This window comes from Crotalus tigris, unplaced genomic scaffold (genome assembly GCF_016545835.1).
Source record: "Crotalus tigris isolate CLP2741 ecotype Arizona unplaced genomic scaffold, ASM1654583v1 scf7180000023661.158680, whole genome shotgun sequence".
Classification (NCBI taxonomy): domain Eukaryota; kingdom Metazoa; phylum Chordata; class Lepidosauria; order Squamata; family Viperidae; genus Crotalus; species Crotalus tigris.
The window spans coordinates 71,172-97,561 of record NW_024100105.1 but is presented as its reverse complement, the minus strand read 5'-3'; the positions used below and the strand labels follow the sequence as shown (position 1 = coordinate 97,561).

Sequence of the window (26,390 nt, the reverse complement as noted above, 5' to 3'; positions counted from 1 at the left end):
AACAAAGTAAAATAATTTTAAAATAAGCTATTCAAAATTTCATCAGAGGCAGCAGAATATCCATAATACACAACACAAGGTAACTGCACACAGTGGAATCCAGCTCTTCCTTTTGGTTTCTATTGAAAAAAATCACCATCAGTTAAGTGCAGACAGCTTACACTACCTTTAACACCATCAAACAACACCTGCCTATCCCAGGTCCTTGGGAAAGACTTGATAGCTGGATAAAAATGTCAGATCAAATCTAAACATGCAGCTGATTGTGCAACTAGCCATGAAAACGATACCTTTAACACCATCAAACGGTATCTGCCTATCTCAGATGTTTGGGAAGTACAGTACCCTATAGGTGGGCAAAAATACCAAATCCAGTCTAAGCATCTGTGGACTGTATGACCAATCATAATACATTTTTAAACCTGGCGATAATAAACCTTTAACAAGATAATGTATGTAGCTCGTTCTGAACGTTAAACAATATATATTACTACTTCTGACAATCGGGTTGAGCTGTGGCACAATAATGCTTTTTTAAAAAAATTGGCTCCAAATACACCTTTCGATAAAGATTTGCCAACTTCGTACCTTGCAGCTAATAGATACAGAACGACGAAGGAAATGATGTAGACGTGTATTTTATTCGAATATACTTTTTTTTTCTTTTTAATATTGCTGGAAGTTCCCCGTCCATCGATAGCACCCATCCCCGTCCATCGATAGGTACACACCGGCTCTTTAAAAGGAAGGCGCGGCCAATTTCCTCCCGCGCTTGCGCTTCGCCGTGACGTCAATTATCTGCGACGCCTAGCTGCAGGCGAATCCACGTGCATTCGGCATTTCCGGCGCTCGGACTCTGGCCATGGAGGAAGAGGCAAGAGTGGTGCCCCAGAAGCGTTTCTACCGGCAGCGCGCACACTCTAACCCGCTGGCGGATCACACCTTATTCTAGTGAGTGTAGACAGGGTTTGCCCCCTAAACGGTTCCTTAGCTTCTTATCTCCTTCCCACTCTGTGCTGCAAATAGTTTTCCTGCGAGTTCACAAAAGCCCTCCCCTTCCTCCCCGAAAAGGAAGAGTGTCGAATTTCCAGCGAGTGTTTTTGTTTCGTGGGAATGCATTTGCTCACGAGTCACTGGTTTTTCGTTTGAGCTGTTCTGAATGCTCAATGTGGATGCAGCCCTTTTTGCTTCTGGTCGTATTGAGCTGTGGTTCAGAACATCTAGCAAAGCATGAGATGGCCAATTCTTGCTGTTGATAGATTAACCTGAATGTAAATCTAGTTGAATTCTGAAAAATATATCTATCGGGAGTAAGGCTTTATCTCTTTAAAGGAGGGGGAAGAAAAGCATGAAATTCTTGTTTCATCCAGGTTACTGATTTTAAAGGAGGATTGTTCTAAAAGATAGCAAGACAACATCTTTCTCGCCAGCACACTATATAGTCATTGCTACAGAAGTGCAGATGGCAGCAAGGAGATAGGTAAACGTCCAATTTTTGTGGCCATTTGTAATAATGTGGAGTTTTACCATGATTTACACTGGATATGTAAATTTTATAATATTCTGCAAACTAGATTAGACTATTTTTGAGTTTAATGTAGACAGAAGAAAGACTGTCTGGAGGCCAGTTGGAACTGCACCTGCCACCAAGCCCCTGTTGAGAGATGGCAGAGTGTATGCATAGCCCAGTTTTTACACATTCTGATTTGCAAACTAACTTAAAGAAATCCTAAACCTGCCTGGCCATTAATTAAGAATTCTGGGAGCTGCAATGCCAACATATCTGGAGAGTGCCCAGTTCAGAAAAGATTGGCATATTCCTTTTCATGGTGCATTATAGGAGAATGGCAGTGAGTGCTTAGTCAGTTTTAGGAGTAAATTTTATTTAATTCAGCCATTATTGCTTGAGTTGAATTTTGCTTAGAAATACTGTAATGTCCTTGGGATTTGACTGCAAAGTATTATTAACATTGCAGTCCTCTGTGTAGTTGCTTAGAAGTAATCCTATGAAACAGAAATGAAGTTACAGAGCAGTCAGACAATTTTTATTTTGGTCAATATAAAATAACATTCAGTGATGGCACTTTTACAGCCATAAGCTATGAAAAATACCACTTAGAATTACTATTACAAAGTCATATACCTTAAAATACTCATGCTACAGAAACTAATAATATAGTGCAGCATATAATTATAGGAGATAAATGTTAATATATAAAAACTTTAGAAAATAAGGTAGATAAACTATCTAACTTAAGCTATTTTTGGAAGACAGTTCAGATAATTTTACTTCCAAAGTGAGAATTTATTGAATTAGTGGATTGATTGCAATCCTAAGAATCTGTTGACATCATTGGAATTTATCGTGGTTAGTCTTAACACAAAAGTCCCTAAATTATTGTATTTGGGAAATCTTTTGCTTCCAGATTGGTATTTCATTTGACTATAACACATGTCCTTGGAATGTTAGCAGAAGTATAAGTCATTTGAATATTCCTGTGTTTTAAAATAGTCATCTCAGAAGCATCTCTAAAATAACCAACAGACTGTTATAACCACATGGCATCACCACAGCCCACTAATCAACTAAAGGCCTCCAAAACATCTTAAGTAAACTAAAAAAAAACATGGTAGCCCAAGAAAAAACAAGAGTCATCTACAGTGTACAGTGTAAGGACTGTAACAGCCACTATGTACCGGTAGAACAAACAGGCAGAAGACTATCAGAGCACATTTCTGAACACCAACTAGTAGTTAGAAGACAAACTGGAAATCAATCTCGCAACACATGGGCAGATTCAACCATAGTTTCAACTGGAAAACTGAGCATTCTACACCAAGCTAAATCCAAAAATGCTAGGGAATTCCTAGAAACTTGACATTCAGACAAATCAGCCATCAGTAGACACATAGAGATAAACCACATTTATGCACCATTCAAATAAAAAAAAACCCTCTCCAGCAGCCTACACCCAGATAATCAATGTTTAACAGCAGATTAGCAAGCAGATAACAATACCTTAATCAAGGAATTGTAAGCTGAGAGCAAACCTGCAGTCATTAGCAATGTTACCTAGTCAGATGCAAACAAACAAGCTCAAAAAGCACCAAAAAACTCCATATTAAATTATATTCCAGAATATAGGTTCAAATAGTTTTTTTTTAAATTTTGCACCATTTAAATATGTTAGGATTCCAGTTCCCAGAATTCTGAAGACAGAATATAGAAACTGATCTATATGTAGTTTTTAGTACTGGGTATTCTTTGAAAATGACTCAAAAGCAGACCTTCAACTCATACAAGAGGAATTCTGCTGCTCGTGAATGCAGCCCAGACTTTTTTCAGCTTCTGCACAAGCCTGAAAAAAAACCCGATGCTTTAAGGAATCCATTTGTTCAAATTAATGCAACTTTTAAAGCAGTGGCTTCTTTTTTCAAGCCCAAACAGCTGTATTGAATAGTAGACAAGCACTGCATTTATGTCTAATCTGAAATAGGTCTTCTGCATTGTTTCTGAAGTGTGCATAGCCTTAATAGCTTCCCTTCTGCAGTATTTGTTTCATAAACCTCTGGGTTTTTTTCCCCATTAGTCCTGCCAAGCCTGAGGAAATGGACTGGTCTGCACTATATCCAGAGTTTTTTGCTCCTTTAACCAATGATAATTGGAACAATGATCCAAAGAACATGGAGGAAAGAATCAAACCTAGTTATCAAGTGGAATTTGCTGATATTGGCTGTGGTTACGGAGGATTACTTGGTAATTTTTTTCCTTCTGTTGATTCATAAGAGATGACTAAGCTGATTTCCATATTTTATGGAAGGTGGTTTCAGTGATAATGTGAATATTCATACCACCTTTTTAGATTTTATTTTTCTTTTGGGATAGGATCTCTAAACGTTTTGTGATATAAGTCAGGAAGGAAGCTGGGTACTTCTTCTTTTTTCATCCAGGCCTATGATCTGATTTCCACTAAAGGTGATTTTCAGGTGATGATTGTGGCTACCATGTGTACAATTTGATTAAAAGGGCCTTGTTTTGCTAGGTATCACATATATAGTTACGGGTCGTTTGTGCTCAGTTTTTCGCATGGACAGTTGTTCCTGCATGAACCGGTTCTGTGAAGCTACTTTTCAAATCCTGGCAAGTGTGAGTTCATAGGAAATAAAACCTAGAGATGCTGTAAGGCTTCTGAGACTTAAATTGTTTCCATCTGAAATATCCTAGAACAGTGGTGGCGAACCTATGGCACGGGTGCCAGAGGCGGCACTCAGAGCCCTCTCTGTGGGCACGCGCGCTGTCGCCCCAATCCTAGGCCTTCAGCTGGGTTTTATAAAACCTTTTCGCTTTAGGCCTCCGCTGCCGTGTACAAAAACAAAAGGTTCAATCAGTCAATTTCAACTTCTTGCGGGGAAAAAAAAGATCTTGCAAAGTTGGAATTGATTGAACTTTTTAGTCTCACCACCGCAGCCACGCCCACCCAATGGGCCACACCCACCCCACACCCGACGATGCATAAGTGGGTTTTGGGTTGCAGTTTGGGCACTCTGTCTCTAAAAGTTTCGCCATCATTGTCCTAGAAGATCTTAACTCCTTGCAGCATATTCCACATTGAAGATAGGACCCAATGAATTTTATAATGGTTGTAGCAATGAAAATGTAGGGTTGTGGTCTTATTGGCATGCCTAGTACAGGTAGCCCTTGACTTACAACCTTTGGTTTAGTGGCCATTCAAAATTACAATTAATGGCACTGAAAAAAACAACTTATGGCCATTTTTCACACTTATGACCGTTGCAGCATCCCCATGGTCATGTGATCAAAATTTGGATGCTTGGCAACTGGCGTGTATTTAGGATGGTTGCGGTGCCCCTTGCGAGCTTCTGACAGGCAAAGTCAATGGGGAAGCCAGATTCACTTTACAGCCATGTTACCCACTTAATAATTGCAGTGATTCACTTAACGGTGGCAAGGAAGGTCATAAAATGGGGCAAAACTCAACAACCATCTCACTTAGCAACAGAAATTTTGGTCAATAGTGATTGTATGTCAAGGGATACCTGTAAATCTATCAAAGCTCCTATCTTTTGGTACAGTGAAGGCTGCAGGCCTGCACAGCCTTCCATGAAAGCAAACGTAGTTTGGTCCCAATAAATAGCAATATAAATACTCAGTAGTGGCCAAAATTGTGGAAACCTTTTGGGGAAAGTGTACAGTATAAATGCCACCTTTGGTTAAATTTCCACCAATTTTTCTTCTAATTTCTTTATAACTGTAGCCTTGTTCACTTATAATACTATTTCACATCGCTTTCTGGACAACCAGTCAACTCTTTGCATCATTAGTTTAATTTTATTACGTTTTACAAGCTCACTAAATGAAAGAACACAAAAAAACCCAGCCAACTTGATAGCGATTATATAACACTCTGACAAATGTCCTCCTCTCAGCTTCAATACATGACATCAATAACTGAATCCTACTGTGATCTGATTGGCTCATTGCCAAAACAAGATGACACCTGATTGGCTGTCTAAACACTCATGCTCATTGGCTACAATCAGATGAAGGAAAGCTACCTGATATAATCTAAGCAAGTTGTGCTTCCTTTTTCTGGTTATTTGGCTATAACTCAGTGGTTCTCAACCTTTCTAATGCCGCGACCCCATAATACAGTTCCCCATGTTGTGGTGACCCCCAACCACTTATACATCACTGGGTGCCAGGGGCGTGGCCAAAGAAAAGGGGGAAAATGGCGGACAACCTTGTTTGGCGACCCCCATAAAATGGTCGTTCGACCTCAAATGGGGTCCCAACCCACAGGTTGAGAACCACTGCATAACTTTTCATAGAATACAGTACAGATAATTGAACAAACTATGTTGCATTACATTCTTGATTAAATTATCTTTCCATTGATATATAATTTTATGGTACTACTGCAAAAAAAGTGTTATTAGCCATCAAACCTCAAAAATATACTTTTCCCAAAAGGTTTCCACAATTTTGACCACTACTGTAAATGTGGGTAGAGTCAAAGAAGCACATCTGACCTGTTATTTACACATCCTATTGATAAATGTTTGTATTCAGTTCCAGCTATGCATCTCTTGTTGACCTTGCTATTTCGTTTTTCTCCCATTTGACTCTTTCCCCCCCCCCCGCCATCTTTCCAACAAGAGGCCATCCTCTATCCCAAAACTCCCCAGCCAGCATGGATGATAGACATGTTTGGAGGTGATAGAAGCAAGAAGTGTGTTAGCATGGTCTGTGCAGCCCATCAGTTATATGCATCTTGCAAACAATGCTAATTTGAGGTGGACCTTGCTCTACCATTTTGCCCTCAAGCAAGAGGATATACCTATCAAACATTCATAATATATAAGCTGTTAACTAATAAGAGACTCCCAAGTCTGTATGCCTGTTTTGCAGATTTATAATATTCTGCTTGACAATGGGAATTGCAGCCAAACAAGGCTTGTCTATTGCCCTGATTTTAAAGTCTTTTAGTGTAAATTGAATGATTGAGAGTTGCAGGGCTGTATGTGCTGTGATCAGAGCTCAAGAATACCAATTCTGCAAAATGCCCCAGCAGGATCCTGAAGCTTTAGCCTTTTGCCATCATGACCACGTTTGAGAGATTGTCAAGGCTTGTCAGGCAGGCACTTTAGGGAACATCTCTGTTGCTAGAAGCATTCAAAAATTGCTTTGAAAGAACAGCAAGAGGCAGCTCAGACTGTTGAATAGAGTGTTGAATTCCACAGTATCATAATTCTGGGACATAATCTGAAGGAGCATGGCAGCTTCAACTTTCCTGAAAGAAGGCAGATCAGATTAGTGCTTTGAATAAAAGATTGCTCAGAAATCTTAAGCAAATTTAGCTTTGGTTTTTACTACTTTAAATGTGGAATTTAAATACAGAAAGAAATATTTTATCCCACCCAATTTAAATCAGTTTTCCCAAGCTGTTGGACACTACTGCTTCCCAAAATGCCAGCTAGAATGACATTCAGTTTAGTAATTAAGAATATTAGAAATTGTAATTCTCTTACATCTGGCGGGCACCAGATTGGTAGAACCTGCTACGTTTGTCTGCTTGGAATAATAAAAAAAAAATGGATGAAAAAAATTGGAAGTTGTACAATCAAAGGTGGTGGCAATCCAGTCCAAAGTAAGAGGACTTTTCCTCCTGATTTCAGCAAGAGAACTATTTCTATACAGGTACTCTCTTCAACTCAAGACTGTAATGGAAGCTGCCCATTACCGTTTTAAGTCATGATGGTCCTAAAGTGGTTGTCACATGACCGACCCATTCTTTTTACCTTATTTGTGGTGGTCATTAAACAAACACTGCAGTTGTAAAGTTACCGCCTCAGTTCTTAAGTGCACCAATTGTTCGCTAAGGGGCATTTTTACACCCCCCCAACCCAAAATGGAAATAAATGCCATTTTTGGCAAAAAAAAAAAAAAAAAAAAAAAAAACCATTGTGAAATGCAAATCATGTGACTGTGGGACACTGAAAACAGCCATAAATGTGGGCTGTTGCCGCGCACCCAAAATGCAGGGGAGGGGCAGAGAACCGGTACCGCAATGGACCTACCATTCATAAAGCATCTTTTCATCAGAAGGCAAAATGGTGTGGTTTCCTTTCCCCCACCCTTGTCCCAAGGTGCTTTTTGCCCGCTCAACTTTAAAGAGAGGCAGGAGGTTGATGCTTGGTACCACGTCAACTCCCTGCTCTTGCAATTAGAAGAAAAATATTCGAGTGGAGGCAGAAAACTTTGGAGACTTCACTTAACCTGTATTCATGCCGGTGGAATATAAATGGACATAAGGTCGCTGATTGCTGTTTTCTTTTGTAGTGGCCCTGTCCCCCCTGTTCCCAAACACACTAATGCTGGGCCTGGAGCTCCGTGTGAAAGTCTCCGATTATGTTTGTGACCGAATCCAGGCACTCCGAGCCTCTCACCCTGGGCAGTTCCAGAATATTGCCTGCATCCGCAGCAATGCTATGAAGTACCTGCCCAACTTCTTCTGCAAGGGACAGGTGAGTCTCTGAAAAGCCTCTCTGGGGATCCTGCAAGAAGCAGCGCCATCTTGGGGCCCCCGAAACACACTTCTCTGTGCTTGCAGGGAAGAATCTTCTCCTGCTCTGTTCAGCTTTGGGAGAGTTTTCAGGGATCTTTGTGGTGGCTCGTGAGAGGGTATTGTTATATTTTTACAAAGGACATCTTATGTACATCCTGCACCGACTTCCCAAGGCATCAAAGAGATGCTTTAGATCAGGGGTAGGCATCCTTGGCTCTTTTATGACTTGTGGACTTCAACTCCCAGAATTCCTGAGCCAGCCATGCTGAGGGGAAAGGGAGAGGTTTCCAAGCTGAGCCATGCTGGCTCAGGAATTCTGGGAGTTGAAGTCCATGAGTCCTAAAAGAGCCAAGGTTGCCTACCCCTGCTTTAGATAATAACTCTGTTGCCTGAAGAGTGTTTTAATATAAAAAGCTACTGTACATGATCCATATGTCCTGCTGCTGAGGGGCAGCCTTCATTCAAAAGAGAGAGATGATTGCTGGTATAGTCCTCGACTTACAACAGATTGCTTAGTGACTATTCGAAGTTACAACGGCACTGAAACAAGTGACTTATGGCCATTTTTCACACTTGTGACTGTTGCAGCATCGCCATGGCCACATGATTTCCATTTGGACGCTTGACAACTGACTCATGTATGACCACTGCAGTGTCCCGGGGGTCATGTGATCCCCTTTTGGGACCTTCTGACAAGCAAAGTCAGTGGGGGAAAGCCAGACTCACTTAACAACCATGTTACTGATTTTAACAACTGGAATGATTCACTTAAGAAAAGTCGTCAGATGGGGCAAAGCCCACTTAACAAATTTCTCACTTAGCAACATAAATTCTGGGCTCAGTTGTGGTAAGTCGAGGATTGCCCGCAATGCTCTTGATAGCTTTCGTGACTGAATGTTGTCTGAGTGCTGAGTAGGAGAGCTGAGTTGCTGAAAGACCAGGCAAAGCTCCTCCGTGCTTTTTTATCTTTTCTCACCTCTCTAGCTCCTCAAAATGTTCTTCCTCTTCCCTGATCCTCATTTCAAGAAGACAAAACACAAGTGGCGGATTATCAGCTCCACTTTGCTGACAGAATACGCCTATATCTTGCGCGAAGAGGTGAGCAGGGAATATATTTTGGGTAGCTTAGACCTCCCCAAAGCAGCCTAGGTTTATAATCCAATGAAATTACTCGACAAAGATTCTTATTCAGTTCTCCCCGCTTGCCTACATTTCAGGGGCTCTTTTGATTTTGGCATAAAATAAAGCATTTAATGTACAAGATTAGAAAGCTTCCTTATTGGAGAGCTTCTTTCCTACCATAGTAGTTCAAACATATCATAACAATGTTATGATAGCGAGCCTTGTCAGTAGGCAGATGCCTTCAGATTACACTGCACTTTTAATTCATTCGTTCATTTTCATCATTTGGGAGAATTGGAGTACCCATGCTGGTGAGGCTGTAAAATCAGTGGAGTAAAAGGGACTAGACTTTTGGGGTCCTTTTTAAAAGTTTAAAATAGGTTTGTTAAGCCTACCGCCTAAAATCGTCCAGACAAAAACATTGTCTCTCCCAAAATAGCCATTGTATAATCAGATGTCAGGAGTGGAGTCTGAGAAGATTCTTGGACAGGCTTCCAACAATCCTTGACAAATCAAGGGAAGGAATTCCAGCTAAGTCCCTGGAGAGTCAGCCAACTCCCAGGCAGAGTTAAACAAAAGATGAGCAAGTAATAGATCACAGGATGACTTCTCATTAAGCCAGTAAAAGCTTTAGGTTCTCAGTTATCTAACAAAAATCCCAATTAAGATTTTCCCATTAAATCAGGTCACTGGAAAAAGGTAGGAGGGATATGACTGTACATTTGTATTGATCATTCCTAAGTGTTTGCAGTACTTGGAGATAACCCTTTTCCTGAATTTTTACCCTATACAGTGTCTGCCCATTCACACATTTTTGGCTTCAATCGATAATGGAGCGAGGGCTAGTTTGGTGTAGTAGTTGACATCAGGCCAAAGCAGAATACAATAGTATATACCCAACATTAGTCTAGACCAGGGCTTTTATGACTTGTAGACTTCAACTTCCAGAATTCCTGAGCCATTCATGCTGGCTCAGGAATTCTGGGAGTTGAAGTCCATGAGTCATAAAGAGGTCATTGTTCCCAACTTCTGGTCTAGACAGTCTTTTCTCTCCTTAGTGCTCCTAAGAGAGAGTATGAATGGAAGATGCATCTTCTCTTTGAGGATCAGTTTATTCATCAGAGCAGATTTTAATTGGTGGCCTGCAGAGAGGAATTTGCCTTTAAATCAGAAAGTCAATTAATTTCTTTATTGAAATCTCTCAATGTGTGCCCGTCACGTCAGCATATCCTAAACCCTTCCCTGCTTACATTTGGGAATTTCTGATCTGAGAGTAGGGAAGAGTGCCAGTTGCTTGCCGGAGGAAAAGGATCAACTTTACCCTACATCTCGCAGGGAGCTGGTGCTGGCAGGGAACCTTGGGAGGAGGTTCCTTCAATCCTGATTTCTAGCTGCTTCCTGCAGGGCATTCTGACTGACTCCACTTTCACCTGCCAGGAAAAAAAAGTAGAAAGTGCTTGTGTGCCATCCTTCGTTGGAGTTGAAACCAACTTGGTCTTGTCTTTGTGATGAGCGGCATCCGGCCTCACCCAGTTGGGATGAATCATATTCTCCCTTCGGCTTTTCCATGATTTCCCCAAAGTTAGCGCTCTGGAGGAAGAGGTTGGGAAAAGCCCAAGTGAAGCGCTTCCTGTGGGGATGACGGAACTAATGGTGGCAGCAGTGCCTCCCAGCAACCCCAAGATTGCAAACATTTTGCTCCAGGTGAGAAGGGAGTTCGGAGTCAGAGGTAGCTGGGAATTACTCACGGGTCTGATATTGTTTTTTCTACAGCACAGGAAAGTTTTTGCTGTAAGATTTTTCTAGTGAACCTGTAACTTGCAGATGTGAGTGTCTTTAAATTACCTTTTCCCTTCATTAGCAGTCCGGTATTTGATTCGTGAAGGTCTGTCTCGCACCCTGTTTATATAACTTAGCCTTCATTCACGTAGGCCCTAGTATATACCATCACAGACGTGGAAGAGGTGCACACATGGATGGTGAAGCATTTTCGAGAACACCCCCTTTTCGAGGAAGTGCCATTAAAAGAATTGGTAAGAAAGTGTGTGTGGCTGGGCAATTTCTGTCGTAACAGATTTTGCAATTCCAGATATGATTTTCCATGGGTATATGTGTCGGGGGGATGGGACTAATATATAAGTATGTCACTCTTTGCACGTTGCATTAAAGTTCCTGATTCCGGTTGCAGCTCATGGGACTTTCTCTGCGCCAGTTGCAATCGGGCAAAGTGCATTTTTAAAACAAGTTACCAAAGTATCAAACCTGTGTAGAATGAGCAATTATAGCTTATGATTGCAGTTGAGCCCAAAATTTGAGCAATTTATGCCTTCTCTTTTTATGACCTTTTTTTTTTTTGCCACAGTTGACGTTGCTTGTCAAAAGCCACTGGGAAGTTTGCAAAAGGTGACCGCATGACCCTGGGACAGTGCAACGGTGATAAATACAAGCCAGTTGTCAAGCCTCCAAATTTTAATCCTGTGACCATGGGGGATGCTGCAATGGTTATAAGTGTGAAAATTGGGCATAAGTTGCTTTTTTCCAGTGCCGTTGTAGCTTTGGTCACTAAATGAATGATTGTAAATCGAAGACACTCTGTATTAAGAACTTTCTGACTAACAAGCTTAGTGTCATGGTTCTAACAGATGAAACTCTTCAAAGAACTTCAAGGCATTGTTTACCTTAAAGAATCTTTATTTGAGTAGCATAGCATCAGCACTAACACAATTAAAGCCAAAAACTGAGTTCCTCTCTCCTGAGCACATAGTATCAAAGCACAATTCCCTCCTCCAGTTAACAGTCATAAATCACATTCCCCAGTTAGTTTGAAGTGCGGGCTTCCCCTTCAGCTCTCCAGTCCGGCCAATTCTTCATCATCTCTTATTTCAATAACCTTGGTTCTCACCACTAGGTTCCGTGTTATTATGTCTAACTAGACTCTCATGCACATTCCCCCCTCTCCCCAGCATCATTTAACTCTAAAAGCAAAAAGAAGAAAATGGCTGCATCTCCATCTGTTGTCAGTGCAAAAACATCCGATGTTAGCAGCATTGACACTTAGACTTAGTGAAATCTTGAGGTGGTTCTATTACCGTGCTTAATATCTATTCTCTCTTGTACCTTGTGATTTTTTAAAAAAAAATAATGACTGTTTTTATATTTTTATTGTTTTATCAAGTGTTCTGTATTCCCCCAGGATCACTTTTTGTGAGATGGGTAGCCATATAAATGTTGTACATCTGTCTATATGCAGGGTATAAACGAAAGAAGGAAGATAGGGTTGCAACCGCTTGAAAACCACAGGAACTGCTTCCGTACTTCTCTAAAAGAGATTTCTACTCCTCCACCCACACCATCCTTAGTTATGTGATGTACTGGGAGTTCACTGATAATCCAATTGTATAACAGCCATTTTAAATGGTTATATTTAGAAACTCAAGAGTGAAAGCAAGGGATTTCAGCAAAGAAGAAGGTGCATATGCTGGAATAGATTCATTTGGGGTAAATCCTGCTGATCCACAAGACATTAAGAGGCTAAATTTAGATGCATTATGCATCTCTTACATCCTAGAGTTGGGGAAAAAAATAGCATAACAATGACTTCAGCTCCCATGATGTCTGGGTGTGGGAATTGAAGATCCCACTAGGTTGGGAAAGGTTGTTCTACAACCTCGGCATTATGATTATAACCTTGACTTCCTAGTAAGAGTACCTAGGACTGAAAATCTGTAAATCCAGACCTGCAAGTAAAAGTTAATAAACAGATTTATTCACAAAGCATCTTGCTAACTTTTAGTCCAGTGGTGGCGAACCTATGGCACGGGTGCCAGAGGCGGCATTCAGAGCCTTCTCTGTGGGCACACGCGCCGTTGCCCCAGTCCTAGGCCTTCAGCTGGGTTTTATAAAATCTTTTCACTTTAGGCCTCCGCCACCGTGTGCAAAAAAAAAAAAAGGTTCAATCAGTCGATTTCAACTTCTCACGGGAAAAAAAAAGATCTTGCAAAGTTGGAATTGATTGATTGATCTTTTTAGTCCCCCCCCCCCAGTCTGCCGTTACCACCACAGCCACGCCCACCCATTTGGCCATGCCCAGCCAATGGGCCACACCCACCCAGCACTCGACGATGCATAAGTGGGTTTTGGGTTGCAGTTTGGGCACTCGGTCTCTAAAAGGTTCGCCATCACTGTTTTACTCCATTTGGCAATATCTGGAAATAGAATTAGAATAACTGTGGCAAAAGGAAGCAGAGATAGTACCAATACTAATAGGCGCCCTTGAGTCCGATCCCAATGCAACTGGAGCATCACTTGAACACCATAAGCACTGACAAAATCATCACTAGTCAATTGAAAAGGCAGCCTTATTTGGAACAGTTTACATCCTGTGATAATGCCTTTAACACTATCTGACAACATATCTCTACCCCAGATCCTTGGGAACACCTTGAAAATGCCAGATCCAGTCTAAACACCTGGGTGATTGTGCAATGGACTGTAATAATAATAATAAAACAGACAAGCACCTGCAACATAACACCCCAGACTTAACAATTGTCGATAAGAAAGACAAAAAAGTCTGGATAGTGGACGTGGCAGTGCCTGGAGATAGCAGAATAGAAGAGAAAGAACTGGAGAAGATAACAAAATACAAAGACCTACAAATAGAAATAGAAAGACTGTGGCAAAAGCAAGCAAGGGTAGTACCAATAGTCATAGGCTCCTTGGGTGCAATCCCAAAACAGCTGGAGCACCACTTGAACACCATTGGCATTGACAAATTCGCTATTAGTCAATTGCAAAAGGCGGCCTTATTAGGAACTGCTTCCATCCTGCGACGATACCTGTAATACCATCAAACATCCACATCTGTCTATCTCAGGTCCTGGGTAAGGACTCGATAGGTAGACAAAATGCCAAATCCAGTCTGAACATCTGGCTGACTGTGCGATGATCCATAATAATAATAATATTATAATGGAGTGGGGGGAGGGAGGGAAGGACAAAACTCTCCAAATGTTCAACTTCTGTATTGGCTCTTTGCAGAAGTTGCAGGCGGTTGGGCAAATTGTGCTTCCATCTTGGGATCGCCAGTTGGGCAAGGACTGTTTGAGGAGCTGTGTGATGTGATGTGTCCCCATTGGACATACTTGCTGATCTGGATGTTGGGATCATCCAGTAAACTCATACCGTTGTTTCTTCAAACAGGCCACTGACCCCGTTGTAAGCCTTCTAGGAACGTCAACTGAAGAAGGGAAGAAGGTTCAGAGGAATGGAGGCAAAGTCTTCCCGGCTGTCTTCCGTCGCGTCAGGGACAGGGAACAGGAACAGGAAATGGCAAGGACATGACGGGGAGTTTCCCAAATCCTTGAAGGCATTCATGTCTGCAGCAAGAAGACTGGAGAAGGTGTAGGATTGGATACTTCTGGCTGCCCTGGAATTGACATTTCATTAATAGGGGTGGAGAATCCTTTCTGGTGAAACATTTCCCTGTTGCAAAAGGATTTTCTTGGTTCACATGTTTGCTTCTTAATTTTGTCCCTAGAAGGAATACATCCAACTGACCTTCCTGATGACCATATAAAGGTCAGAAGTTCACAAGCAGGACTAAGAGTTAAGGATGGAGGTGAGGCTCTTTTAAGTCATAGTTTCATTTGTCACTTTATTTTGTTTATAATAAACTTGGAAAGGTTTCATTAAAATAAGTGAATTGGGGGATCCAGCTTCCCTTGGCTTCAGAGCATGAGTAAGACCTTTGGGGACTTGGTCCATTCTGGTATTTCTTGTCATTCTCTTTTATCTCCCCCAAAGCTCACTTTCAAACCAATTCTTCTTGTATCTCCAAGAATTGGTATATGTTACAGGGCAAGTGCCTTCCCCTCTTCCTCCAGATCTTTGCCAATTCTAAAATGGGATGGTGGGGAATTACTGCAGCAACAAGCTGCCAGCCTGCTCCTCTCATAATGTCATATAGAAAAAATAACAATAGCACTTAGCACTTATATACCGCTTCACAGTTCTTTACAGCCCTCTCTGAGGCAGAGTCAGCCTATTGCCCCCAACAATCTGGGTCCTCATTTTACTGACCTCGGAAGGATGGAAGGCTGAGTCAACTTGGAGCCGGTCAGGACTGAACTTCTGGCAGTCGGCAGACTTCGCCTACAATACTGCATTCTAACCACTGTGTCACCACGGTTCCTAGGTGATGGGCCAGTGCAATTTGCAGAGAAGCTGAGGGGCAGATGGGTGAAATGCCTTCTGCCCAAAGCCATCTGTTAGTATACTTTGGTTTTTCGTGATTCATCCTTTCATGAGCTTCAGTTGCAGGAGAAACTGCGTGCTTTGCCCTTCCCTTTCCCTGTATGAAGGCTCCTTGTTGAATCATTAAATAGTTCTCTGTCTAAAATGCACAAGAGGTAGAAGAAACTCTTGTCCTTCGAATGCAGTGGCTACACGACAGCTGTCATTTCCATGTCAACTGTAGAGCAAGTCCTCTGCTCAGGTGGCTTCCTTTGAGGTGGAAAATGCTTGTTCTGGATAATGGTGATCTGCTGCAGCCATGACAAATGACCTAGCTATCCTTCTTCCTAATCCGTCAACTCATTTCTTTGTTTTGCCTACACCTTTCAACCAATCTTTCCATAGTAAAGTTTTTAGTGGGTGGGTATCATTTTCTCTTCCCTTTTTGCCTTTTGAATATTTCACTTCCCCTCCAGGATGGAATTAAAAATAAAACAGTGCAATCATAATCAGTGCTACTCCAAATAGGTTGGGAGGGCTTACATAACAGTAATAGCACTAGCACTTAGACTTATATACCGCTTCATAGTGTTTTATAGCCCTCTCTAAACAGTTTACAGAGCATATTGCCCCCCAACAATCTGGATCCTCATTTTACCGACCTCAGAAGGATTTAATGCTGAGTCAACCTTGAGCTGGTCAGAATCGAACTCCTGGCAGTCGGCAGAAGTAGCCTGCAATACTGCATTCTAACCACTGCGCCACTGCAATTCCATCTAACTTTATCTCTTCCATGTCTGACTGCAAGTGGGTAGCCTGAAATGACCCAATAGGCTTGTTAGGCCCCATTTTTACAAGGCCTCTTTTGGACTTTGCCTCCGTTAAAAATATCGGGGGAAAATAGCTCTATCTGCACTATGAATGGGGGTAGTTCATTTTATTTTGTCTTATTTCTATTCTGTTTCAGCTACACAGTTCTGAGTGGCTTAGAACAATTAAAAGACATGAAACTGTAGAATATAATTGCAAAGGAGAAGTAAAATTTAAGAACAGAAACTTTCAATAGATCAAGATCTAAAAGCCCACGGTAAAAGGATTACTAAATATAAACATTTAGAAATAACTCACTTGGATGGAAATAGTTTAGCCCCAAACAAAACTGGGTCAGTCAACATCCAAATCTAAGCCTATCTGGATTAATTAGTTAGTTAAATTAAGTTTTGGGAGTTTGCATGACATGTTTATCTCTTCTCCCTCATGCCATGCATGCAATGTATATTTTAGCATAGATAGAAGTTTATGCATGTAAAATACTACGAACATTGTCCAAATTATTATTTGAATAATCATAAGATTTAATTAAAGTTATGTACTCATTTTCTGTAATTTCCTTCGTTGCCACTAACTTCAAGGAAGAGTTAGGAGCCTTGAGGATTCCCATCAATGTCAGTGCCATTCCTAGCAAGAGCTTGAGAACTCCTTGTTTTTAGAGGAAATTTAAAATGGAATTTCCTGCACAGTTTCAGCCTTTTCATTGCATCCGTAAGAGCTAGGAATGTAACCTCTAGTTACCAATGCCATCTTCTCAATTGGTGCAGAATTGGAATAGACAGAATTGGCAATGTGTCATAAAGGCTCATAACGCATAATGTTATCTCTCTTCGGAGACTTAGTATGTTCTCACTCAGGATGAGTCACTGCCAAACGGGAATGAATGCAAGGTGATTGTTGTGCGTGCAACCTTGTAAACACTCCCCAAGTTATGAGTTACTTCTCAGTTGGGTGAGAAATGCTTGTTATATTTATTGGGTTGTTGTCATTGCTAACCCCACCTCCCGCAGCTTCCCCGTTGCTCCAGGCGGCTTCGGTTACTTTCTGGTTGGCAGACTGAACACCGATGTGCATCAGTGTTGAATTCTTGAGTAACAAGTACTCGGTGTAGTAAGCTGGGTAATTCCTAGGAAGCAGCGCTCAGGATGAGAGAGTCTGGCTCAGGGTGAAGGCATGTTTCCTCCACCAAACACGAGAATTTGTAGACCTCAGAATGATTAAGACCACAGGTTAGCTTCCCTTTTTAAGGAAAAGCTCCTTACTCTTCCCAAAGCTGGATCAGGCTAGATTTTTATGACTTTTGTTCCTTTGTGTTGGATAGTCCTACAAATTATCTGTATTTGTACACTGGGGCCAAGGACCTTTAACAAAAGTCCTGCCATTCTGGTCCTTTCCTCCAACCTGTTAAAAATGATAGGCCGCTGCCTGATTCGAGCAACAGATGTGACACCACCTGTAGCAGATCAATTCCGGATGGCTCTTTTATCATATCATGAAAAAGCTTTTTGTAATAATCAGCTACTTTTCCCCCAAGAACCTTCTGCGACAGGCCAAGGATGAGTATGCGCAAAGTAGGGGAGATGCTTTCAATTTCAAAGAGGATGTTTTTAAAATACCTGTTGAGCAGAAGGCAAAAACCTTGGTCTGAAAGAATCCATCTAAGCAGTTTAAGGCTAAAAAGCACCCAGCCTTTGGGTGCACATTTCAGTTTAGAGCCAGTTGTGTTTCGGCCTTTATGATTACTCAATCACTTGGTACATGCATTCCAACCAGAGTGTTCAGCAATTTCAAAGACAGATCCCATAGAGCCAGGGTCCCTAATATGCCCCCCTGACGATTTTTAACTTAAAAAAACAAAAAAAACAAAAACAAAAACAAATGGGAAGCTACTCACTAATAAGTTGCATAGCACAACTATGTACCCCCAGCAAAGTTTGGTCTCAATCCTCTTGTGGTTGTCTAGACCAGGGGTCTGCAACCTTGACAACTTTAAGACTCGTGGACTTCAATTCCCAGAATTCCTGAGCCAGCCATGCTGAGGAGAAAGGGGGAGGTTTCCATACTGAGCCATGCTGGCTCAGGAATTCTGGGAGTTGAAGTCCACAAGTCATAAAAGCGCCAAGGTTGCCTACCCCTGGTGTAAGATGAGAAATATGGTGGCAGTTGACTTCTTTTTGCAATTTGGTTTCCCTTCTGGATGTACGATGCTTGGTCTCAGCCACCAAGAGAGCTATTTTTGTGAATGCTCGTAACATGCATTCAGAATTCCACAGGGATCTGCAATAAATAAATAAATAAATAAATAAATAAATAAATAAATAAAACGGAGGATTATACCGCAGAGCCATTTCTTGTGTTTAGGAAAGAAGTGGGAAAGTGCAGATGGGAAGGCTATCTAATTTCTACCTTGCATTTTCTGATGAGCTGCCATCTTGTCATCTTGGGGTGAATGCTCTTTCATGGAAGAAAATCAAAGTGCAAAGATCAAACTCCTGCCACCACATTTATCCTGCTCTTTGATTAGGGCCACTGTATCTGGACTACAAAACTCCAGTCGTCTGGGTGTATTGCTGCCTAGATGTTGTTTGCTTATCTTTAATTAAAATAGGTCAACAAACTGTTCGAAGCAGATTTTGTTTATGCATCAAACACGAAGCCAGTCTGCATCTTGGAAAGTCCCCAGAGCACTTTACGGCCAGATGTTTACATTCTGTGTCCGAACTGCACGTGTGTAGTTTGTGCATTCTGCGTAGCGTTCTTGTAAATAAACAGAAATTGCAACAAGCCAATTATTCGACAATGAACTAGGAGACACAAGGAATAACAAAAGTCACATTAACAGCGTCTATCCAAGCATACAGTACAGATGGTCCTCAACTTACAGCTATTCATTTAGCGACCATTCCAAGTTACAAACAGTGACTTACAACCGATATTTAACAATCCTCACAGGATCCCCCATGGTCATGAGATCAACATTTGAGTGCTTGGCAACTGACTCATATTTATGACGGTTGCAGTGTCCCCAGGGTCATGTGATTGCCATTTGTGACCTTCCCAGCTGGCTTCCAACAAGGAAAGATAGTGGGGAAAGCCAGATTTGCTTAACAATCACATCATTAACAACTGCAAGTGATTCGCTTAAAAGCCATGGCAAAAATGTCGTAAAATTGGATGTGACTCGCTTAACAACTGCCTTTGCCTAACAATGGGAAGTTCTGGCCTCTCATGTGGTCATAAGTTGAGGACTACCTATATTTGCACAGGAAATCCATTCTTTCCAAACGATTCATGGTGCTTACAAATAAGCAAAAAAAAAAAAAAAAAAAGACTGTTGCAACAGCGGCTGGAAACTAGACAATAAATTACGACTTTACCTAAAATGCTGCAAAGTATGAAAAAGGGTCAGATCTCTTCAGAGTTGCATAGTCTCGGCGTGGTCCCTGCTGAAAAGCCCCAGGGGCCAATAACTATCTGCCAAAGCAGAGGAACACAGATCTGTGGAAGAAGGGAGCTGCCTGACTTTATCCCGAGCCCAAACAATTCAAACACAGGGCCAGAAATCAGTGTTAGAATTGTTTTATGGTGGGAAAGGTGTTAGAGAGGAGTTCTTGATTTTACAGTTTTAGTTTTCTTGTTAAAATGCAGTTTAAGGTTTTAAAAAAAGTGTAGGCAAACCTGGATGGGGAACATTGTACGTTGTGTGCTCTGGCTGGTGTCAGCTTTGCTGATTATGTGCCATCTTCTTTCATTTAAATCACATCCATTATTTCCACCTTTGCATTTCTGCTTAAAACTGACATGTGCCAATTTTGGAAATCCAGGCTCCTTTGCCTCTTTGGGGGGGGGGCTACCCACAAGGGGCTGCTTAATCGTATCTGCAAATGGTCCTGCATTCATTTCTTAGCATCCCTGGTTCAAATTATCACAGGAAGTAGGTGATGGCTTCTCTTTGCTGGAGAGCCCATTTGGAATCAAGAAGACAAAGTGAGTAAGCAGGTAAGGCAGCTGTCTCCAATTCTTCTATTTACAAAATGAAAAGTAAAAACTGCAAATATTGTAGAACTTGGCAGGACCAATATGCAATTCTCTGGCTTTGGGAAAATAACTAGAATCGTGATGCTGGGAGAGCACTAAAAACTACAGAATGGCACCACGTACAATATATTTGCTGAACAGTCAGTATTTGACATTCATTTTTAAGCAACGTTGTATTTCTACCCATTGTAACTGCAAAGGTGTGCAGTTTACAAATTGTGGATCTAAAAGATTATTCAAGATAAAAGATTAAGGTGACCAATTTAATTAAAATTCCAACAATTTCATCCTACTTTATTGCGAATGCATAAATGCAGCTAACAGTTTAGAAGCAACCAGAACGACTCATACATAATTTAAATAAAGACAGTGACCTCAGTGCATTATTAATCAAATGATGCTTCCTATACCAAAGGGGACTTCTTTGGTTATAAAACTAGATAAAAATGGCTCAGATGAATATAAACTTTCCTATTTCCTAATTCCCATTAACATAATCTGAAGTCAAAATGCTATCTTTGGATCATAAATACCTTAAGAAAAGGAAAGAAAAGATTTGGCTGATGATGCCAGAACTGCATGATACCATGCAAGGGGTATCTTAACTCATGATGTTTTGTTTACTTGGAGAGATAACTCGTGGCATTTAAAATAAACGGTGAGATCAATTGTATAATTTCACTTCCCCTTAACCATTTTTAACATAAAAAAACCCAAGCCCAGAATGTTTTAAGATTTGACTTTTGTGTTGTTGATTGATAATTCAATAAGCACAACTAGTTGATAAGGCAACAACTGTCTTCTACCTGCAGCAAAGATTTTGAATGGAATATTTCACACACAACACACTTTTTAAAAAGGAAAGTTCAGAAGTTCCCTCTTAACTAATATTTCTCCAGTGCTCAAAGGAAAATGAGTGAGCTATGCTGTCGTATGGCCTTGCCCTGCTACGGAAACGGGATTTTTTCCCCCTCCGTCCAGCTCCATGTTGCTGACTCTGAGTTAAAATTAGTTTGTAGCTTTACGATTGAAGGAATTATATTCACACACTGCTGCCCTTTCACTCCATGACCAATGTAAGTAGAGACTTTCTCCGTGTGAAGTGGAATGTCACGAAGCCAAAATTCTCCCATCATAAGTAGGATCTCTTTGTATGCATATTGAGACATGTTAAGTCCCCTGGATCTACGTAGAGCTGGAAAAATACAGTCTCTTCCCCTGTCTGCACATGGGGACATACCTAGGAATCCAAACCACGACCCAGAGAAAGAAAAGAGACGGAGATTGTGGCTCCTTCATTTTGTCCTCCATCTTGCTTGCTCCGAGATCACAACCACTGATGAGATGATAAAGAGTCACAAGCAAGCAATAGCAATATGATTTAGACTTATATACCACTTCACAGTGTTTTACTTATACCCCTCTCTAAGTTGTTTACAGAGTAAACCTATTGCCCCCAACAATCTGGGTCTTCATTTTACTGACCTCAGAAGGATGGAAGGCTGAGTCAACCTAGAGCCACTCAGGATCGAACTCCTGGCAGTTGGCAGAATTAGCCATCAATACTGCATTCTAACCACTGCTCCACCAGGGCCCCCTACTGATTGCACTGCTTTTTCTAATTAGATGAATTAACATGTTAAAATAATGTGAACACCTATGCTGATACAATTGCTTTTTTATAACAAAAAGCATTGGGACACAGAAATGACCAAAAAGTCTGTAGTATTAAATTAGTGAGAAATGGTGAGAAGGATTTGAAATGTCATCAAGGGGTGCCAGGGGTGAGATTCACAGCTGGACGCTCGGTTGCTGATGGAACTGAACTTTCTTGCAGTTTGAGAGCTCAAGGCACAGACCCCTCCTCTTCCCATTTTCCCCCCACAAGCAATCCTGTAAAGTAGATTGGCTTCTGTGGCTGAGAATGGACGAAAACCTGGATGTCTCCGATGCCAGCCTAATGCCTTAACCACTATACTAAGGGTATTCAAACTTGGCCTTTTTATGACTTGTGGACTTCAACTCCCAGAAGTTCATCCTGGGAGTTGAAGTCCATAAGTCATAAAAGGGCCAAGTTTGAAGACCCCTGCACTATACCATACCAGTGCCTAGACTGAAAGAGAGTGACTGGCCCATAGGGACCTTCTATGGGTGGATGAAAATCTATGTCTTCTATTTCTACTCCAACACCTTAACCACTACCTTACATGGACAGCCTTAATGGTTGATATAGTTTAGACCAATGGTTCTCAACCTGTGGGTCGGGACCCCATTTGGGGTCGAACGACCATTTCACGTGGGTCGCCAAACAATGCAGTCCGCCATTTTTTCCCCTTTTCCTTAGCTGTGCTACTCCCTTTTATTCTATTGGCTTTTGAAAACCAATAGAATAGACTCTCTTGAATAGAGTCTAATTCTATTGGCTCTCAAAAGCCAATAGGAATTGTCCAGACTGTCTCTGCCCTGCTGAGCCCGCCAAAAGTCCCATTCTGCAAATGGTGCTGCACCAGTTGAGTAGTCCTCCACTTACGACTTGTTGGGGGTCGCGGCATTAAAAAGGTTGAGAACCACTGGTTTAGACAAAAGTAATGGTGGAGTCTCACTTAAGCCCTTCCCGTCTGCTTACTAATGACATGTGCAACTTACTGGAAATGGCTCTCTCCTCTCAGGCTGTGTGTAGCTCTGAGTTCCCAACTGTTGACAGTTGAGGTTAGGGAATTTTAGCGATCCAACATGCTGTGCCCATTCTCCTGAACATTTGCCCCCAAGTGCTGTCCTGACAACACCGATGCTCCTCATAGTCTGGCAGGCAGACTTCTGGAAGGGAAATAAAACTAACTTTCATCATACCACCAGCCAAAGCCATCTCAGAAGATATAGTTGAACAATTTACTCCTTAATTATTTGAATATAATTTCTGGTGGGGGAGGAACCTCTTGAACAGCAAATGCTGGTTATTGAAAAGTAAAGGACAGGATGACTACAGAGGTGTGGCAACCAAAAAATATAAAAGTAAGACAGAGAACTAATACACCTTTTCCAGTCAGATCCCACCTGCCTTGCAGATTACCCCTTCTGCAATCAAGTTACTTGATAATCTCAAGTTAAAAAAAAAAAAAGTCTACAGTGAAATTACAGAAAAAAATAGCCACATATATGTTCAGGGAAAGATCCCAGGAAAAACTCTACAAAGCACTGTTCTGGCAGTGAGATGGAATGATTTTCTTGAGAAAAATCTGGAGGAGAAAATAATTCACTATACATTCTGGGAAAATGCTCCTCAAGACATCTTTATTTGAGTAGCACTGATCCAGACTTCCCAGAAGTGCAAAACTGATGATTTGCATAAATCTTGTAGCAAGAAAAAAACAAGGAGATTTTGATGTGTAACAGGCTTCACAAATAAACAGACAAACAAAGAAACCTGTCCAACAGAAATATATATTATTTCCCTATACAACAACCCAGATTGCGTAACTACTAAGCAGATACAGATGGCCAAGATGTTCTGCTTGGAATAATGTCCTTGTGGCTCAACTGTGGGTGTCAATTCAATTAATTTGGCTGGGTATTGGTTCAAATTACTGAAAATTCCAGAGCTGGGTTAATTTGGTAACTGGATTAAAGATACGTAATAATAGTAATAATAATAAAATTGGAAGGGACCTTGGAGGTCATCTAGTCCAACCCCCTGCTCAGGCAGGAAAGCCTATACCATTTCAGACAAATGGCTGTCCAGTCTCTTATTAAAAACTTCCAGTGTTGGAGCATTCACCACTTCTGGAGGCAGGTTGTTCCACTGATTAATTGTTCTCACTGTCAGGAAGTTTCTCATTAGTTCTAGGTTGCTTCTTTCCTTGATTAGTTTCCATCCGTTACTTCTTGTCCTGCCTTCATGTGAATAAAGCCACTGTTTCTCTTGTTCTTTTTCTTTTATTCAGAGAATCATAAGATACAAAAGGACTGCACAGAACATCTGGTGATTATAACAGCTACCCATTTATTTTCTTCTTAGCAATTTGTATGAAAGACACACCAAATCCAGTGCAACAAAGCCGTTTGGCACAGAAAGACAGTTTCAACCAGGAAAAAAGGACCAGCTTCACCCAACTGGCCCTCTTTCCATTGCTGCAGTAGACGTTTTCTGCTGCTTCCACTGACAAGCAGTTTCATCTGGCTGTATTTTTACTATTTTTGAGAATGCACAACCAAAAGTCTCCCCTGTTGTTCCTCCCGGTCCAAAGGCCTGGCACCTGCATCCTGCAACTGCACTTTTCATTGGCTTTTAGGACAATGTACTACGCTGATCTCTGTAACTGTCAGTGGAAGGCATTGGTACCCTGGGGTTTGTTGTTTTGGCTCTGGCTTTGGCTGTTCCAGGGGCCGGAGTGATGGTGGCTGTTCTTAGACCAATCTCAATTAGCTCTGGGACAGGTCTTTCTGCCTTTTGTTGGTGTGGGGCTAGGACTGGATGCTTTGCCACTCTGGTTAGTATGGATTCTAGTCAGTGCTTACAGTCCTTGTAAAGAACGGACTTGTGGAGCTAGCCTCTCACTTGACCACATAACTCCTTCTGTGCCTTTTAGCCAGATTATTTTCGATCGGTGGGCTTAGCAGTTTTGCAAGCATCTGGAGATGTCCCTCCCTCTTCCTCCTTCCTTCATCTTACTCCTGCCAGCACGTTTGCCATCTTTGTCAAACCCACCGCTCTCTGCCTCTGTCTAAATATTAAGGTGACCAACTTTTTTACAATGGAAAGGAGGACACAAATAAATTGAAGAAAAAAATATCGTAAATAAAAGAAACATTTTATTCATTGCAACAATAATACAGACAGCTTGCATGTGCAAAGTTTGCCAGCCAGGTGTTTTGGCGCGCTCAGCAGCAATTCCTATTGGCTTTCGAAAGCCAATAGGGGGAGTAGCACAGCTCATGCAAAAGTTGAAAAAAAACCCATCCCAAAAAAGGTGCCAGAACGCCATTCTGAGCGTTCTATGAGGGGAAAAAAAAGCCCTGCAGATTAGTCTTCAAATATCGAAAAGAAGGACATGTAGGAGGACACTTTTCAAGGGAGGACAGAACCTACAAAAGGAGGACTGTCCTCCCTAAAGGAGGACGGTTGGTCACCTTATAAATATGTCATTGATGGTTGCTTTTCCCATTCAGTACAGGCACCCACACTAAGCATACGCTCGGGGCACTTAGAAACGGCAACATAGAGTTCCCCCCCCCCCGGCGGTCACGCCCTTAAATCTTTCACTGCCACGCTCAACTTTACCCGGCATGTTTGCAACTGTCCTCATCTGCTGTTTTTCAGCTTTAATTTGCATTTTTTAAAAAAAAAATCTCTGGTGTGGAGAGCGACTAAAATGTCAACGTTTACGCTTGAAGGTAAGCATCGGGTATCCCATTTGTTCCGTCCGGTGGCGCGAGACTTTTGCATCCGTCCAGTACAAGCGCAGTGCCAGGCACCGACAAACGCACGGAAGGAGGGCGTTTGCAAACTTGACTGGGAAGTTTGCAAAGCAAATAAACAAGCGATAAAAGGGAATGTGAGCGCAGATGCGCACATACCCGCTCGAGAATTCAAATCCCCCCACCACAAAAGTCCAGCAAACTTGCCTTGAGAGAGCGCCAAATTCAAAACAGAAGGCACCAGAGTTTCTTAAACGGAAGCAGTTCTGAGGACGCTCCTTGGGAAGCGCGAGATCCTCTTTGCTCTGCTCTCCGCTCTCCGCACGGCGAGCCTTTGCACCGGGAAGGGGGGGGGACCGGTGGCCGCTGGGTTTCCTGGTTACCGGCGGCGCCGCCTCCTCTGCTTGCAGAGGCAGCAGTTCCTCGGAACAGAACCGTTTACACATCGTCGGATTTCTCATCCGAGTCCAAATTGGCCGTGGCACCCGGCTGTCCTGGTCTGGCTAGCATTTGCTTGACTCGCATAAGGGATCCTTAAGCTTGTTCTTTTATTGATTTTTTTTTAAGCGCTAAATATATATTTTTTTAAGTTTGCATTTAATAGAGATGTGGGGTCCAGCCTGGGGGAATGGCCTGGAAGACATCTGAAGTTTTCACATCTTA

General features: G+C 41.7%; 1 protein-coding gene across 2 annotated transcripts; it reads left to right on the top strand.

The window, feature by feature from the left end:
• Positions 1-792: 792 nt before the first annotated feature.
• On the top strand, positions 793-14,908 carry METTL1 (methyltransferase like 1). 2 transcript variants are annotated; one of them, XM_039320606.1, is made up of 7 exons: positions 849-951; positions 1,371-1,480; positions 3,591-3,757; positions 7,862-8,046; positions 9,072-9,185; positions 11,141-11,242; positions 14,412-14,908. In XM_039320606.1, exons 3-7 carry the CDS (start codon positions 3,610-3,612, stop codon positions 14,550-14,552), a joined length of 690 nt encoding a protein of 229 aa, XP_039176540.1. In that variant the 5' UTR covers positions 849-951; positions 1,371-1,480; positions 3,591-3,609; the 3' UTR covers positions 14,553-14,908. The 2 variants fall into 2 exon arrangements, with proteins under 2 accessions (XP_039176539.1, XP_039176540.1); XM_039320605.1 differs by lacking the exon at positions 1,371-1,480 and having other exon boundaries at positions 793-951.
• Positions 14,909-26,390: the final 11,482 nt, after the last annotated feature.